This window comes from Glandiceps talaboti, chromosome 11 (genome assembly GCF_964340395.1).
Source record: "Glandiceps talaboti chromosome 11, keGlaTala1.1, whole genome shotgun sequence".
Lineage (NCBI taxonomy): Eukaryota > Metazoa > Hemichordata > Enteropneusta > Spengelidae > Glandiceps > Glandiceps talaboti.
This window is the reverse complement of record NC_135559.1, coordinates 10,917,688-10,936,644: the sequence shown is the minus strand read 5'-3', so window position 1 is coordinate 10,936,644 and position 18,957 is coordinate 10,917,688. Positions and strand designations below refer to the sequence as shown.

The window sequence follows — 18,957 nt, the reverse complement described above, 5'->3', positions numbered from 1 at the left end:
TGGCCCCCCCAATTTCTCCCCAGGCCCCCCCTCTGCCGTAAATTCTGTCCGGTCCCTTATACAAGGAGAAACATCTTGTGAAATACAGTCGGGTGAATAAATTAAGGAAAACCTAAACTTACCTTTGTCAGGAAACTCAATGCTTTTCCTCCTGATCCATAATCACTCTTGGCAAAGTTGTATGCCCTCACCATGGCAACGCCTGCATCGTGCTTACCATCTACATCGTTGTCATTGACAACAAATACAATACCAATTCTGACGGGAGCGTTGTTGATGTTGAAGGCTTCAGCCTGCTCTAATATATCACCACTCTCTGGTTTGGTTGGATCTACCATGAAGACCTGTTGTCGGGTGAATTTGTGGTTTCAAAAATGTTGTTGCATGTAGTGGTTTTTCTGTCATTGTTTATTAACAATAAAATGATTTTCAACTGTTTTATCCCACTATTTACACATGGACATCAAGCAAGTGTGTACAGTACCAACAATGGCTAGTAGAGAGGTATTTTAGCTAACCAGAAAGATTGAATGATTTCAAGTAAAAGTTTGGTGTAATTGGCTACAGACAACTCAAAAACTGACAAAAATAGCTATCATAGCTTTTACACTAAAGTGATAATATACAAGTGTGAATGACTGTGTTACGCCTTGTCACAGTTTTTGATTTTCTAATTGATGAGAACAGCGCCCTCTAGTGTCAAAATGGTGAGTGAAACTTGGCACAAAAGTGCAACATTCTTCCGACACAGTGTTCCTTCTTTGTTACTGTTTCATTTTCAGCATTGAATGGTATCCATGGATGGAAAGACTCAATCTAAAGCAAATGGAATCCATCTTACCAAATGGAAGAAGTTCTTCCTGACTTGTCTGAGCATTCCGGGGAATGTTGGTCTAAGTATGTCCTGAACTGTGCCATACCAATGTTTGTACTTCTTGTCTGTCTCCAAATCATTGATGAACTGTAAACAAAGAATGAAAAATGGTAGAATTAGAGAATATTTATCTTACCTTTCATCTTGTACATGTACATCATTGTAGGTTTTCACAAACTTGGGTGAACAGCGCCCTCTAGTGGCAACATAGTGTGAAACTTGGCACAAAAATGTAACATCCCTCATATCGAATCGTATGACTGAAAATGCTACACTTCATTAAAAATTGCTGTCATTAAGTCATCTATAACATTTTTACATTGGTTCATTTGCTAACATCAATATAAAGTACACCTTGATTAAATAAAGTGGTCATATGGATGAGGATTAGGTATTTATTTTGTAATTTATATACAACAATTTTTTTCTGGCATCCTCCTTGAAAAATCAATGTGAAACAACACAAGTCCTTGGTTGTAACTCAGTTGATTGCAAAAAATTAATGAATGCATAAAATATTTGTTAGTGAACATACAAAAGCTTTTCACACTTTTTCTGTTCAGCTTTTTACGTTACAAACACAGATTAGTATATCTTGTTTCACATTGATTTTTCCAAGTAGGAAGCCTTGATAAAATTGTTTTATAAATTAAAAATCCAAAATAAATACCTAATCCTCACCCATATCGCCTCTTTAAAGCATTTCACTCAGTTATCAGATGTTGAAATTTATTTGTATGTTGATGATCCAAAGTTTAAAGTGGTGTTACGTTGGGATGGTGTAAAGCATATTGACATCAACTGTTTGCATATTCTTACCTCCACTGCATGGTCTCTGATATCAATGGCATAGGATGCTTCATTGGATTCTGGTGAAATTTGCATAAATTTATTCATTGTGCTGCCCTGAAACAAGATAAAATATAATCACCATGGTTACAAATACATGTACATAGGAACGTAATTCCTAAATATTTATATATATATATATATATATATATATATATATATATATATATATATATAGTTTTGGTAGTACTGGAACTCTTTCTTGGGTGTAACTCGGAGTTTCACGCATATTGCGATCATCAGTTATATATATATATATATAACTATATATATATATATAAATATATATATATATATATATATATATATATATATATATATATATATATATAACTATATATATATATATATAAATATACATATATATATATATATATATATATATATATATATATATATATATATACATATATATATATATATATATATATATATATATATATATATATATATATATATATATATATATATGCACACATCAACACTCCTAAAAAAACAGAGAAACACTCCAATAGAATACCCTAAGGTGTGATATTTATATTATGTACACAAACTTACGGCACTATTATGTATCTGTTGTGAATGCCAATGACAAGCATTCTAGTCATGTATTACTTTTCATTTTCAATATCAAAGTACCAGCTTACTTAGGTATCTGTTTGACTGTATGTGACTGGCCTGTTTAACTGGATCATTATGCTATCGTATCTGTTCATTGTTCCATACATGTCTGTTTCATGAACACAAAAAACTTAAAACACAGAACAGTTCCCACACCAACGTGTGACTAATAGTTACCACAACTTACTGTAAGTCACTAACTAATAGTTACCACAACATACTATCAGTAACTAGTAGTTACCACAACATACTATCAGTAACTAGTAGTTACCACAACATACTATCAGTAACTAGTAGTTACCACAACATACTATCAGTAACTAGTAGTTACCACAACATACTGTCAGTAACTAGTAGTTATCACAACATACTATCAGTAACTAATAGTTACCACAACATACTATCAGTAACTAGTAGTTACCACAACATACTGTCAGTAACTAATAGTTACCACAACATACTATCAGTAACTAGTAGTTATCACAACATACTATTAGTAACTAGTAGTTACCACAACATACTATTAGTAACTAGTAGTTACCACAACTTACTATCAGTACCTAGTAGTTACCACAACTTACTGTTAGTCCTAGTGAGTTCAATCCTTCCATAAGTTTGGTTTCACTTCGTAACAAATCTAACAACCTAGATAAAGTAAAGGTAAGAATTATCTGTACAGTCAACATATTTCCTTGTACAACACTCTGCAACGTTCTTTGTGTTTTCCTAGTATACGAGTACTGCATAAGTTATATTGGTGATCAACAAAACTCTGCTTTGTATCATCAAACTAGCAATGGGAAAGTTTCTGATCCAGATTCACATATTTTGTTCAAGGGATAGACGTACACTTGCATAACATTTATTTATTTATTTATTTATTTATTTTCTGCATCCCTTTTATATCAGGGGCTCACTAAAAACATTTGAAAGGCCTTCACATCATTTTATAATTACTTATAATTTTCCAGAAACAAAAAAAACTTGCAGGGTTCAAACAGTAAATGAAATAGTCTAAACTTGCACACAACGTCAACCATTTATTTGCTTTGCTATTTCAACCTACAAGATGCAGTTATCAATACTTACATACCGACCAGTTACGAGTTTAAAAGATTTAATGAAAATTTTTATTTTCATCGAAAACAGTAATAATAAATAGTCTTTATTTATACTGTATAGTTCTTTAAGTATGTAAATACTTGTCTCCCAGGTGCAACCATTTTTCTGATTCTCGTGGTTTTTATCATATTTCAACTGTCATACTTACATAAAAGGATCAGCTATATCAGTGTCAATCTGTAGTCCATTTATTAACATCATAGCTTCTCCAGGTGACATACCCAGGGTTCTACCAATATGCTGGTGAAATGAAGAGAATAAACATTTCAAATAAGTCAACTGTCAGGTAAAATCTACCTGGGATTCCCACAAAATGATGGTACAATGTACCGGTATGGCAATTCTGAATGTTTTGACTCATATTTCAAACACAGCAGAACCAGTGATATAGACATGTGTTGTCGTGACATAGACACGCATTGTCATGATGTAGAACGATCAGAGTATATATTCCATATTTTTGTTCAACTTGACTCGTGCATGGTACAATACATGTACATGTGGTGCTGATATATGTGAGTCACATGAATATCAATGAGTGATATTAAACACTAAAGTGATTTCTAGCCTAGTCAACTTACGTCCTGGTTTAGTTTCATTTCATCTTTGACCTCTTTCTTGACAGGCGTTTTAACCAATGACCTGGCCTGTGTTGGAAAGTTTTGACTTGTGTCTCTCATAACACGTAGAGCGTCTTCTGACGGTGATGACAGCACTCGCTGGGCTGCCTGTAAACTGATATCTGTAAATACAACATTTAATATTTAAATAATGTATCTACACACTTTAACATCATGATTCACATAACATACCTAATACATTAAACATTTTCCAGCGATCTACTTTGCACAGGATCATTTTTTCAGAGTCTTAGGTATACATGCGGTGATGTAAAAGTAACTAACAGAAGTGTAAATACATAATTCATTTGCTTGGTTGTTGAATAAACAACACATACCTACAGCTGCACATATTTATTTCTCATTTGTTATTTTTTATAAAGATAAAAAGACAATAAAAATGGGCAAATAATTCTCCCTAGGCATATCATAAAAATAGCTAACATTCAATTTCCTGGTGGACACCATAATTTCCGCTCCATGCGCTCCACATGCATTACTATAGGCACATGTGAGAAGAAGTCGACCTTCTTGTCCTATTATGACCCTCTAGCATGAGCTAAAATGTTATTGCAGGTACCGAAATTTGTAATCTAAACATAAATTATTGCTACTCAGAGAAAAAGAAGATTGATAATAATTATCCAAAATCCCCCCCCCCCAAAAAAAAAAAAAAAAAAAAAATCAAACCTGCCGTTCACCCTGAAGATATTGTGAGATCTACGGCAATTATTCAAGTACTTTTTCTGACTCTATAAGTAGCAATATTTCATGTACATGTATAACAAGAAATTATTCATTCTTACAATTTTGTTGTCAGGAAAAGTTTCTCAGTATTAATGATGGAAATCACTGTATACCTTGTAATTGCCACACTTTGAGTGGTGCCATGTCGTTGGATGTTTCAATCAGATGATTCCGAAATGTCTTTAGTTTCTCTTCACGCTCTGGATGTAGTTTCCTGTAAAGTGAAATTTACATCAAATGTTAGTTTCGTATAGGTCTACAACAATAATCAGTTTTGTGACCTTTCACCCTTTAATCACCTGATTTCACTATTTATCAGAAAGGTCTATTTCGTATCATCAGTTTGGTAAACTTTCACCCTTTATCACCAGAGGGCGATATTTGTCACAAAGCACCATTTCATATTATCAGTTGTGACCTTTTACCCTTTAATCACCTAAGGGCACTATTTACTAGATTGACATATTTCAGTATCAGTTTTGTGACATTCTACCCTTTGATCACTTGAGGGCGCTGTTTATACAAAAAGGTCTATTTCATATAATCAGCTCATTGACCTTGTTACAGTACCTTAAAGTATTGAAATCAAATCCTTGAACTTCATCTTCACCCTCGGGAATGACATCATCACTTTCTTCATCATCTTTGACCTGACTGTCATCAACGGCTTTGTATTCTGTACTCTTAATGGCTAATTCTACCCCATAGCCTGATAGCCGTACTTTGTTATCTGGTTTGTCCTGATAAAACAGAAAACAGTGCAACAGATTACAATTAAATGTTGATGTGGTTCACTGTCATTGACAGCACTGTATTCTGTACTCTCAATGCCTAACTCTACGCCATAACTTGATGGGCCATATTTCGTTGTCTGGTGTTATCCTGACAATGAAACAAAATGTGATGGCTAAATATGTCATGGAAGGTAATAGAGCCTGGAATTCTTAGTGGTCCGTTTTAGAGGGATTACGTTATTTATAAGTCAATGATCCATAATAGATTAAGAACCCTTGACAGAATGGTCACCTCCCTATAATGGTCAATTCATGTCAGGCCCCTGGGTGTTCACTTGACACAAGTTTGACTATATGTTACTACTCGATCAATCAATCAATCAATCAATCAATCAATCAATCAATCAATCAATCAATCAATCAATCAATCAATCAAAGTTTCAATATCAATATCATTTCTAATACTATGAGTGGTAGCCACCAATAAGGGGCATGCGGTGTGACTGTCTCCGACACATTTCAAGTTTTCTGTTCACCATGTATATCAGTATAATTATGTCCTAACACTTTCTATATACCCATACCAAGAAAGTTTAGACTTTTAGTTGAAACTTATCAGGTAGTTTGGCAAGGCTAGAGAGACTTACCTTAATGTAGTGTCGGAGTACGTAAATAATTTGACCACCTGTAGCGAGGCGCTGAAGTTCTTTATGATACTTTGGGAAATCTGATTCCGGGTTACCAACTTGTCCGTATAAAATAACGACAACGTCACCACTTCCTGATCCAGGGTATTGATGGTCTACTTTGTATATACTGGGTCTTTCTCTGTAATTACAAAAATCATTAAAATGAAGACCTTGTTAGAAACAAAGTTTGCTATTGGTTGTCAAGTTATACAAACCAATTACGAACTCTGTTGACCATGTGTATGTAACCTGATTGGTTAAGGGCTAGTTTGAGTCAGCCAATGTGATTGATTGTGTCTGTATGGTTGGATAAAAGTTTATGAAAATTTGAAATTTGGAAAATACATTGTTCACGGTTCCAATAATGTACTGTTCTGGACGATTTTAACTCATTTAAATTTGTAATTTTTTTATTTGTACATTGATGTCCTGAATAACATAGTACAGTATTTACTACTCAGTACATTGTACTTCAGCTTTCTCTTATTAATTCCCCACAGTATCATACCTACTCAAGCAATCCCCTGATAAACAGCGCCCTCTATAGACAGAATAGGCAAGTCTCATCGATGAGAGATCTGGTTTAGTACAAGTGCTATGTATTTACTCACCTGTCTGTGGCTGTTGTGATAAGACTGGGTACCTCTGACAAATCACACGTGATTTCTCCATGAATATCTATAAAACTGCTACAACCAGCTGGCGGTGGTAAATCATTTGCCATCTAAAAACCGATATTAGAAAAATGAAACGATCAAAATGTTGCCAAAGGCGAACAAGCTGTGGAAATTTACACAAAATTTTGACAACGAAAAGCATTTGGTACGTGTCTAATTTTATACATGTTAGATATTCATCTATCTAGATGTTGTTAATCAAAAGAATCAACAGAAGTAGAAATGAAGGATTTCACGTATTTATAGAATCAACCATCGTAGCAAAACTCTTGCTTAAATTTAAGGTTTTAGAACTCTAGTATCAGAGGGGGGGGGGGAAATTGTTTGTAGATTTACATTGTCTTTATTAAAGGTGTACAACCTAGGAAATATAATGTAAATCAAACACTGGAACATGTCCAATATTGTCCAGACATTCAGTCTTACCAGTCACAGATGAAACCAACACATTTAATGTAGCAGACAATGGCCACTCCATACGTTGACACATAAGCACATAAGTTCCATTCCATTGCAAATTCGCTACATTGTATGTTTACAATACTAAATTTCAGTTGTTATGTCTCATCAAAAACTGTACTATCTGTAGAATGGCTAGTGATTATACTCACACATACAACAAGGCTCAGACACTAGTCAAATGCACACACTTTAGTATCTTAAGCACTAGAAGTTGCCACAACCAACCCAAATGTTACAGAAAAATTTGCAGACATCGCGTATCGCAGCTACTAAGATATGGGAAACTAAGTGCATATGCCACTTTCAATCATTTCCCATTCTGTTACTATAGGGTTCCCCAACCTTACAAAAAATATTGGTATGTTATCATTGAACAAAACCTTCATCCAACAAATATTAAAATAGACAGACAGACAGACAGACAGACAGACAGACAGACAGACAGATAAATAGATAGATAGATACATACATACATACATACATACATACATACATACATACATACATACATACATACATACATAGACAGAGACAGACAGACAGAGACAGTCAGACAGACAACATAAGTAGATAGACAGACAGCAGATAGACAGATAGATAAATAGCTACATACATACATGCATACATACATACATACATACATACATACATACATACATACATACATATATACATACATACATACATATGTACACAGACAGACAGACAGACACGCACATACACACACATGAACAGACAGACAGACAGACAGACAGACAGACAGATAGATAGAGAGATAGATAGATACACCTACCTGGTTATACATTTCTATTTTTGGTGAGTAAGACCGTACTGATAATGAAAATTTTAAAAGATTAAGTCTGACTGGACTGAGTAATTGTCCTGCATATTTCAAACCCAAATGATAAATATCTTCATCTTGAGAATCTGTAGCAAGAAAAACAAAGAAAGTAATTGATGATTTTCGACAAAAGATATAGTTATAGTTATAGTTATAGTTATAATATCTCCTGAGTGATTATTTCTTGAGTGTAAAACAATGCTCATGAATATTCATTGTGCAACCATGAATATATTATTTCTGCTGACTCACATAATTCATTGGCCCACAGTAAATGTACCCTATAAAGGTACAAGATCAACTTGATGCTTCTCTGAAATTGCAAAGTAGTTGTAGGTGACATGGAAACATGAAATGACTCTCCAGAACACATATTTATGAAAATGTTTCTCTTTCCTGGAGTGGAGTTAACCTTTAACAATTTTCAGTGAATATATGATAATTAGTTGGTTGTCTGATCGAAAAGATAATACTCCAGTTACAGCTGGTACGTACACATGTACAGAACATAAATATCACTAAAGTAAGATTCATGCAGGCATACCAGTGATTTCCATTTTTAAAACAAACACGCTGGTACATGCATCAATTTTGTACGTACAAAATATAAATGTAAACTAATATCCACTATAATAAATTTATTAAAGTCTTACAAAATATATATTATATGAACACTTATCATTTCATCCAATATTATCAATATGGCCATGTAAAGTGGATGAGTAGAACTTCAGTATTTTCAGTTAATAAAACAACTCTAGGGGTTTTTTTTGTGTTAGAAAATAATGTGAAATAACATAGACCAAACAGAGGTTTGTAACTCAACCATTGCCAAAAGTTACAAAAAGTGTACACATTTTGTTTGCCTGCCTGCCTCTCTGTACAATAACATTTTTGTCAACATTGTGAAAAGTTTTTTTTTATTTTTAATTAAGGAGTTACACATGACGACTTGTTCTATGTTGCTTATCATTGATCTTTCATCCTCTCTCTCTCTCTCTCTCTCTCTCTCTCTCTCTCTCTCTCTCTCTCTCTCTCTCTCTCTCTCTCTCTCTCTCTCTCTCTCTCTCTCTCTCTCTCTCTCTCTCTCTCTCTCTCTCTCTCTCTCTCTCTCTCTCTCTCTCTCTCTCTCTCTCTCTCTCTCTCTCTCTCTCTCTCTCGCTCTCTCAGCAGAAAGCTTTTTCAATTAAAAATCCAAAATAGAACCCCATTTCTCATTCATATTGGCATATGCTAGCTCTCCCCATGGACTAATCAATCATACAAAAACAATATGATTCTACCATTATTCTGTGACAAGGGGGTGGCCCTATATACATTTAAGAACATATGGAGGGTGAGATACGAGTACTTACCTGCACCAAGTGCTTTAGCTAAATTTAACTCTGCTATAGAATTGATAAAATTCCAAAAATGGTCGTTGTTTTCTTCAGCTAGATATTCACTCATTTCAAGTAGATAGGGTGTGTTTCTCCATTTTGATTCAAGTATTGCTGTCACTGACTTGGATTTGGCTGGTACAGCCATAGCCTGTATTACTACTACAAGTAGTAACACACAAACTATTGCCATAACCTGTAGAAAGAAATACATGCACATCGTTTACAAAAATGTCATTTTTTAACTTACAAAATACGTAAATTACATTAAGGAGTTCTGTTACCCACTGATTTTAGACCTCCACATTTATGCAAACCATAGCATATTTTTCAATTGACGCAACAAAATCTGTTACACGCTTCCGAAAAGAGGCTCGTGGTTTACAATGATGGACTTCTGGTAATAATATGTAAATTGAAATGTAGCACAATACCTCCTAAATTTCATGTAAGTTCCTCTGCAAATTAAACGCAATATTTGAGAGAAAATTGACTTAATAATAATAATAGACACTTTGGGAACCACTTCACTATCACCACCAAACTATCTGTTTGACTGGTTTGGTGCATTCTAACTAAACTAGTATTCAGGATGAAATTCTACCAAGTTGCAACAGTTTTCACAATATCCGTGCATAATATGTGATAATGCTTTTGATTCATATTTTTATCTATATTCATATCAAATTTAGCCAATAAAATAAGACATGTTAAAAGAACATGATCAGCTTAAAGATGCTTTATTTTATGGGTTGAAGGCCTAACATTATTAATCAATCAATCAGTCAATTAATATAAAAATTAATTATTAATTTGACAATATTGAGTATACATAATATCAATCATACACTGAAATTAATTACATGTTGTATGCTAATTTCGCTAATTAAGCAATGTGAAAAATTAATAATCACTTGATAAGTAAGAACTAATTGAAACATATGGGATATGGTCTTCTATCTCAATGATCAAATCATTTTCCTTTCTACCTTCATGATCAAGTCAAGCCTCTAGAGCCAAAACAATGGTGACAGAAATGATCCGACAGAAATTACTTGACGCTTTTAAACATAATGTAACTGTAATGTATTGAAGTGTGTGTGGAAAGGTTATATGAATGTTCATTATGTATGGTTTATGAAATGTCAGTGACAAGGTATTGAATGACTTACTCTATCCTGTCTCACTCTCAGATCGAAAGTTTAAGGCCTGGGTGTTTACCTCAATACCTTATTATGCATTTTATTGTTTTTCGACAATCGCGTGTCCACGTAAACAAATTTGTAATTTATTCACAGCGCATTTAATCATGTTTAAGGCCATTTTCTCAAGCGTAGCTACAATAGACATTTCAATACAAACATCGAAGATGGCCATGTATCTCTATGATGTGCTGACGCGGAAGCAGAACTGACCAATAACAAACGTGAACGTGGCGACAGGCCTCGACTAAGTGTGGTCACAGACGAACGTAATGATGGCTCATTATAACTATATGAGCATAGAAAGTGACTGAACTTATCTACTGTATCAGCATTTACGCATAAATCAGCCCTCAATCTACCCACTATTCAATGTAATCGCTAAAATTTGATTTTCACCGGCACTTTACTCACCTTCATGATCGCCGCCATGTTGTCCAAAATGGCCACCTAACTTAATGGTCGTGAATAGTATGATAAACATCAATTTAAATCATTGACATGTCTTTCAAATAAAAATATATTTGATGCAGTTCATTCGCTTAATTATTTTTGCCCCACGCAACCTTTGAAAATGTTTCAGAATTATTTCATTCTTAAATCAAGATTTATAAATACCACAGTGTGAATGCACACTTACCTAGAGGGCTTTACAAGAGAAAGAAAACGGAAGTGTTATCCTATCCTCCATGCATGGTACACATTGTCGCAGGAGTACTCCCTCCTGCATTGTCGTTTTTCCGTTGTATGTTGTTTGTTTTGTTTCTAATTTCTAAAGAGATAGTAGGAGATATGTTAAAACTTGCACAAATAAGTCCATAACAAATTTACTTTGTATATTCAATACTGATGGCCCTGGGTTTGCAAGTGCTTTATCACTGACATCTTTCCATGACCATTTACGGCCATTCCATCATTCATCAATTATGTCCGATAAATTACCAACTAAACTCATTGAGACCGTAGATTGCAAGCAAGGTGCTGTACGAGCTGTACGTTTTAATGTGGACGGAAATTATTGTCTGACATGTGGTAGTGACAAATCTGTGAAACTCTGGAATCCCCACCGAGGACTTCTTCTGAAAGCCTACCAAGGCCATGGGTATGAAGTATTGGATGCTGCAGCATCTAGTGACAATAGCCAGTTTACATCGTGTGGGGGAGATAAAAGTGTCATACTTTGGGATGTCGCGACAGGACAAACTACTCGTAAATTCCGTGGACATATCGGAAGAGTAAACTGTGTGAAATTCAATGAAGAATCTACAGTCATTTTGTCTGGTAAGTCTAATGCTCAACATCGCTTCCATGGTGTTGCAACTCTTAGCTTGTTACCATGGTTATTTGACTGGTAAATGTGCTGTACTACATCACTTAGTTGCCATGGTTACAATGACATTTACACTGTCCATTGTGCAGTTTATATACATGTAGTTATTTTAGCTAGTTCCTAAAGTTCACTGACAAAATATAACATGTGTTCTTCTCATAATGTACTAATGGAAGATTGTGTGTCATTTTTCACCAGGTTCTATCGATTCATCAGTAAAGATATGGGACTGCAGATCACGACGTTTGGAACCCATCCAGGTACTAGATGAGGCCAAAGACAGTATATCATCCATAGCGGTATCAGACCACGAAGTATTGACAGGATCAGTGGATGGTAGAATCAGACGCTATGACCTCAGAGTGGGACAGCTGTTTGTTGACTGCATTGGAAGTAAGTCATTTAGTTACAATTTACAAGTCCATTACACTTTACTGGATGATACGACCTGAGAGACATGGGGAAATAATCACCTGCAGATCGATATATGGAATATCACATATACATGTATATCTCTCTGTATCAGACCCAAAGCAAAGGGTATATATAATGAATGTTGTACGACTACGTCAGGGAAATATTGAGATAACCACCTGTTGACTAAAATGGGTTGAAAATATTCATTGTCCACCACCCTGGTAACTGGTATAAAATGAATTGTGTACTTCAGGTAAATAATGACATGATCACACCTGCTGACCAGGGTGTATGATCGTTGGATACACTTGTACATGTACAGTAACCGGTATATTATCTCACTGTATTTTATGTCATCAGCCCATGAGGGTGTATAAGTTATGAATATTGCACTTCAAGTATATGATGAAATAACAACTAAATGTTTTGTTGAACATTGAATATTAATTGTGTGAATTACAGAAAGTTTTAATATACATGTACCGTAGTTCAACTTAGTAAAGAACCATTGTCATTTTGACTAATTCTCTAGTTGGAGCTGACCTCTAGGTGGCGATATGATCACCAATAGGGGCACATAGAAAGCTCAGTGTTTTTTTTACTTAATTGAACCATAGAGAGTAAAAGTTTCTCCTCCATTGCCAATGGTTAAACTGCATGTGTGCTCTTACTAGAATTACCAAGTTGATGAATATCCTGGTTATGTACGTGTTTTGATTGTGAAAGTCTTTTTTTTTTCTTTTTTTTTTTTTTACTCGTTTTATTGTTTTTATCTACTCGTTTCAAATTGTTTTTGTTTTTATGGCAGACACTATAATGTCCTGACAAGGATCAATAAAGTTTTATTGTATTGTATTGTATTGTATTGTATTGTATTGTATTGTATTGTATTGTATGCTGACATCTCTATATTTTTCCTACTAATACAGAGCCAGTAACCAGTGTCACCTTCACCAAAGATGGTCAGTGTAGTCTAGCATCTTCCTTAGATAGTACTGTACGTCTTCTGGACAAAGACACGGGTGAATTGTTAGGTGAATATGCCGGCCATCAGAACACTGAATACAAGATAGACAGCTGTCTAACGGAATCAGACACACATATAGTCAGTGGATCTGAAGATGGTAGAATATGTTTCTGGGATCTAGTTGAGGTATGACATTAGTTGTAATACTTTCTCCAACTACATCTAGTATATCCTTAAACAGCAATTGTACGAACGTTATGTCAGTGCAATAAGGTCTTATCTGCTATTGTATTGTAAAGCAGATATGACCTTATTGAACGCATTCAGTTATTTTCTCTTAGAATACACATATTTAACAAATATTCCCTAGAGGTGTCAGTGCCAACTAGTCTGTGAGGTATGGCATGACAGGATGCCCTCACACATCAGAGCAGGCAGTTGAGGGCAAGAGACATGACATATCTTACAGTCTAGATGCCAGCATACAATCATTCCGATATTTTCCTTGTGTAACAGCTTTCCTGTACATGGATGTATTGCCCCCTAGTGGTGAAATGCTAACACATATCGTTCCAATAGTTTCTTTTTGCAAAACATCCTGTAAATATTGCCCTCTGGTGCCAAAATGTTAGCTTCCCTCATTTCACTATTTTCTTTGGGCAAGATACATTTCTTGTAAATGTCACACCCAGGAGGTAGTTGTGTGCAATACATGTATGCCTTTCCTTTAAATATCGCCCTCTAGAGATGACTTATACATCCAATTAGTTCCATGATGTTTTTATACATGTACATGTCCTCTCCAAAAATTTCATCCTCTGATGGTGTTCTGTAAAATTTTTTTTTGCTTGTTTTGAAAGCATTGATTCTTTATCTCACACCGAATTCTTGTATCTTTCATGCAGGGAACCATGGTGGAGACAGTCAGTAAAGCTGGCAGTGGAGCAGTGCACTCGGTATCATTTCATCCAACAGAATCATGTTTACTAACTGCCTCAGAGACAGCCTTCAAAATGTGGAGAACTATGGACTTTGAAGTAAAAGAATGACACACTGTACTGCCATGGTTTTGTTTCAGACTACCACAACTTAAGACTGTTGACGTGGAATAGTTTGTATGAATCTGCAGTTGGCATTACAAAACTGGACAATGGAGGGCCATGATTCATGATGGCTAAAGTGGCCGGTACATGTGTGCGTAACGAGCAGCAGTTCAAAAGTGCAATTGCAATACTAGTAACTAATCTCATTTGTACTTTGAGATTCCGAAGATGGCAACAGGAATAGACACCAAAATGCTGCCTTGACATCAATATCGATAATACCCTTTCTATTTATGGATCACACTATTACAGGCATACGCAATTTAGAAAAAACCTCTATCCAATTACATCAACACAGACATTACTCCACTACACAAGAAATACGTTTTGCAATGTACATGTACCAGTTAACACCTGCCAATTCGTATACATGTTGTTTACTTGCAGATTTTACTTGTGAACATACTATACATTATGCTGTATGGTTGATATTGAAAATGTACTTTCACCAAAATTGTGTGAGGTGCCTCAATGTAATTACTCCAATTCTAACTTGTCAAGGTCTATCAAGAACAGAGACATGTTTTGATTGGTTGCTGATAGTATAACAGCAGATGATTAGCCAATCAGAGTACCCATACAATTTTAACTTGTCAAGGTCTCTCAAGAGAGACATGCTTTGATTGGTTGCTGAAAGTCTGACAGCATTTGATTCGCCAATCAGAGTAGAGTACCCATACAATTCTAACTTGTCAAGGTCTCTCAAGAAGACAGACATGCTTTGATTGGTTGCTGAAAGTCTGACAGCATTTGATTCGCCAATCAGAATACCCATACCATTCTAAGTTGTCAATACAAGGTCTCTCAAGAACGGGAGACATTCTTTGATTGGTTGCTGAAAGCCTAACAGCAGTTGATTCACCAATCAGACTACCCATATTTAAATATGACAATGCAAACCAATCCAGTCACGTAACTCATAACATCATAGACAGCACAATTCTGTACTTACCGAGTTGTAAATAGGCACACATTTTGTGCCATTTTTTAATTCAATATTTCAAAGAAAAGAAATTATCTGTACAATGTCATTATTTTTTTCTGAAATGAACAAATTAAAATACAAGTCTTACCAATACTTACATTTGATTGGCTAATTAAAATCTGTACTGATTACATCAAACTTTTGTCACTTTTACGTCCGTTTTATCTTACAAATTTACCGTACCAAATTTAAAGGAAACAGTCTCACCGAGTAATGTTTCAGAAATTCTATCAACCCTGCGCTCTATAAAAACAAATAATATACAAATTGCAAGGAAGTGAAGCTGCACTAGCTGTAACTGGAATATTATTTTCGGCCACCAACAATATATTCATGGAAAAATTATTACGATACCAGTAATTAGACACTGTACATGTTAATTAGGGGTGAATTTCATCCCTACGTTGTACAGTGACAAGGTTGAAATTATGATTGCGTTGGGGGTGCTCAATTTCATGTGTGGACCAAAAAAATCAATTTGATTAGATTTATTGCACCATAACTATGTGTACAGCTACACAAATAAGGTTCCACACAGGTGATTCATACTGTGCTGAGTGTTAAATCATTATATGTACGGGCAAAAAAGAACTGTTTCTGGTCAGGACAGTGTGTCTAAAGTGGTGCGACGACTTAATTTTTTTTTCAATTCTCAACAAATCTGTCACTCAATGTACTATTTATGGCAGTTACTGTTCTTTTTATTTAGTACTTTAGAACAAGTGTGTATGTGGGGGAGATGTCATTTGCTTGTTTATGACTGGCTCTGCAGTGTTGTCTTCACTGAAGCAGGGAGGGTTATTTTTGTGTTTCTCCCCCAGATCTGCAGACTGCATGGACTGTACAAACATGGAAAAAAAAAAAACGACACAAGGGTATTTAAGTGATGCGCATACTGACCAGAAACAATTCTTCTTCTTTTTCTTGGCCTTACAAATGTTTTTTTAAGTGTTCCTTTAGCAGGTAGTGCAGCTTTAAGGGAAGGTACAAATTAGAAACCCCACCATAAATCTGATATGACCTTAGATAATGAATGCTACTGTTCCTATACCTGTCCTGTGATTATTAATGACTACAGTGATCTTTATGATTGTTTGTGACAGACATTTCATGAAGACAAAGAGGCTGAGTCTTACTGTACATACATGAACAGCACATGGCAACACACTGACCCTGGAGATATGAACAAACAAACAAACTGAATGATCAAAGTATACATGTACATTGTACATGAACTCTAAATTATGTATAATTTAAAGATGATGGCACTGGGCAAAAAAGTTGATCTACTGAGCGTATATGTGTGCCGACGCACTCGTAGATTTAACATGTACAGAGATGTACTTGAATATACACAAACGCAGATCACATGTGTGCAGTAAATCTACGTAGCGTATATTACCATAGACGGAACATCCCAGTACGCTTAGTGTACGTTGTCGGTATATTAACGCCGACAGGAAGTGTGTCAGTGCGTATACTATCGCCGATAGAACGTAGATCTTCGTCAGACTAACGTACACGGAGTATACGTAGTACGTATATCCAGGATTGTACCCCCACGTTAGGGTGAGGTTTTTTTTTTTTTTGTTTCTCATCTCCAATGGAATAGTCAGGCGGGTCGGGCGGGCGAAATAAAAAAAAAGGGGGGGGGGGCAAGAAAAAAAAATGTATTTTTTCAGTTCTATTCTCTGTTCTTTCTGTCCTGTTAGTCTCTATACAACTTCATTTCTCTTCTCTTTATTGAATTCCTTGTTACAAGTCTCTTTCCTTCATTTTAGCAAGGTTGACAAGTCTGTAGAACAACTTTGTAAGAAGATGATTAAATACTTATCATCCTGATGGGTGTATATCTGTAGCCATGAACTATTGTGTGATTTTATCAGGAGTACTAATACATTCGTCCTATTAATCAAAGTGGCATGGTGCTAGATGAATTTTCATTTATATAAACCATTACTTCTATGAAACATTTTTCTTCAGTGTGAACTTGTCAAAATAATCCACCAGATAACATGTAAACATTTCTAGAACTCAGAACCCCTTTGGGATTTACTGTTTAAAAGTAATTAAAAGTAATAATGTAAACATCGGAATGTCTTCAAAGGTCATGCATGTCATGGGTCATGAAACGCTATGGAGTCGGTCATTTCCCTGATAATACAACTGATTTAAAGCTAAAAACTGGTCAAGAAATTAGGAATGCAGTATGACTTTTACCAATTTTAAGCATAATTTTGAAAATGATGGAAATATTCTGAGCTATTATTACATTGCAGCAAAATTTACCGCGTGACAGTATTAATTTTGAGCCCTGTCCCTCATCAAACCTCAACGGCTTCTGCCATGATGAAAGACACATGCAGCTCTGACGTAACAAAGGGGTTGGGTGGGTGGGTGGGTGAGAGGGGGGGGGGGGTTAGACGGCGGTGTTCTGCCAAGGTTTTCCAACAAGTGGGGACACAGGCCCCTTGGTTCCAAAAAGTGGTGCCATTTGACAGGGAGTGGGGTCAATTATTATTGTCTATGAAATATTCATATAAATTATCTCAGACCACTATAGAGATACTGTGGTCTGAGATATTCCATTACGTATAGACCATTACCTAACTACATAAAAAAATTCCATTCATAATAGTTCCCAGTAAGCTATTTTTTGAAAATTAAGTACTACACATTACACCTTAGAAAAAGAAGGCAATTAAGATTATGCAATTTTAAGTTATATATATATATATATATATATATATATATATATATATATATATATATATATATATATATATATATATATATATAATATATATATATATATATATATATATATATATATATATATATATATATATATATATATATATATATATATATATATATATATATATATATATATATATATATATATATAACTCGGTGAGTATCAATCTGCTAAGACAGTGCTCTATACCGCAGTGGCAGAGCGTAATAGTTTTGCTCTAAGGAGCTTGTTGTATTGATCTTTTTGAAGGAGGTACAGGTTTCTGGTTTTATCGGCTGGGATGATCATTTCGCGGGAGTTTTTTATTTTTCTAACATCGTTTCTAAGTGTGGTTTGGAACGGGTCATTGATTTTACGGAATTTGATGTCTTCTATGAGTTTTAACATATCATTCTCGAATGGTCGTAGTTCGTCGATTTGTGGCGGGCATCAAAACTATATATATATATATATATATATATATATATATATATATATATATATATATATATTGCGCTCTGCCACTGCGGTAGAGCACTGTCTTATTAGCAGATTGATACTCATCGAGTTACATACGCTCCTCCTCCAAGTCGAGCACTCT

At 34.9% G+C, this 18,957-nt stretch overlaps 2 protein-coding genes across 4 annotated transcripts in view; one reads left to right on the top strand and one right to left on the bottom strand.

The window, feature by feature from the left end:
- Nucleotides 1–11,585, bottom strand: part of LOC144442802 (UDP-glucose:glycoprotein glucosyltransferase 1-like) — a 35,149-nt gene extending 23,564 nt beyond the window's left edge. For 2 of the 3 annotated variants that reach the window (XM_078132175.1, XM_078132176.1), the window contains exons 1-13: nucleotides 11,232–11,251; nucleotides 9,592–9,811; nucleotides 8,189–8,322; nucleotides 6,868–6,980; nucleotides 6,215–6,395; nucleotides 5,404–5,573; nucleotides 4,947–5,047; nucleotides 4,048–4,208; nucleotides 3,615–3,706; nucleotides 2,926–2,989; nucleotides 1,694–1,780; nucleotides 842–961; nucleotides 123–344 (exon numbers count right to left, since the gene is read on the bottom strand). In XM_078132175.1, the coding sequence (XP_077988301.1) occupies nucleotides 123–344; nucleotides 842–961; nucleotides 1,694–1,780; nucleotides 2,926–2,989; nucleotides 3,615–3,706; nucleotides 4,048–4,208; nucleotides 4,947–5,047; nucleotides 5,404–5,573; nucleotides 6,215–6,395; nucleotides 6,868–6,980; nucleotides 8,189–8,322; nucleotides 9,592–9,811; nucleotides 11,232–11,249 (1,683 nt within the window). In that variant the 5' untranslated portion in view covers nucleotides 11,250–11,251. Of the gene's footprint in view, nucleotides 1–122; nucleotides 345–841; nucleotides 962–1,693; nucleotides 1,781–2,925; nucleotides 2,990–3,614; nucleotides 3,707–4,047; nucleotides 4,209–4,946; nucleotides 5,048–5,403; nucleotides 5,574–6,214; nucleotides 6,396–6,867; nucleotides 6,981–8,188; nucleotides 8,323–9,591; nucleotides 9,812–11,231; nucleotides 11,252–11,457 lie in introns of those variants that run through there. The other variant, XM_078132177.1, reaches the window with a different exon arrangement.
- A 135-nt stretch (nucleotides 11,586–11,720) lies between these two features.
- On the top strand, nucleotides 11,721–14,580 carry LOC144442559 (WD repeat domain-containing protein 83-like). The gene is made up of 4 exons (XM_078131937.1): nucleotides 11,721–12,098; nucleotides 12,346–12,540; nucleotides 13,494–13,717; nucleotides 14,437–14,580. Exons 1-4 carry the CDS (start codon nucleotides 11,744–11,746, stop codon nucleotides 14,578–14,580), a joined length of 918 nt encoding a protein of 305 aa, XP_077988063.1. The 5' UTR covers nucleotides 11,721–11,743.
- The last annotated feature ends 4,377 nt before the right edge of the window (nucleotides 14,581–18,957 follow it).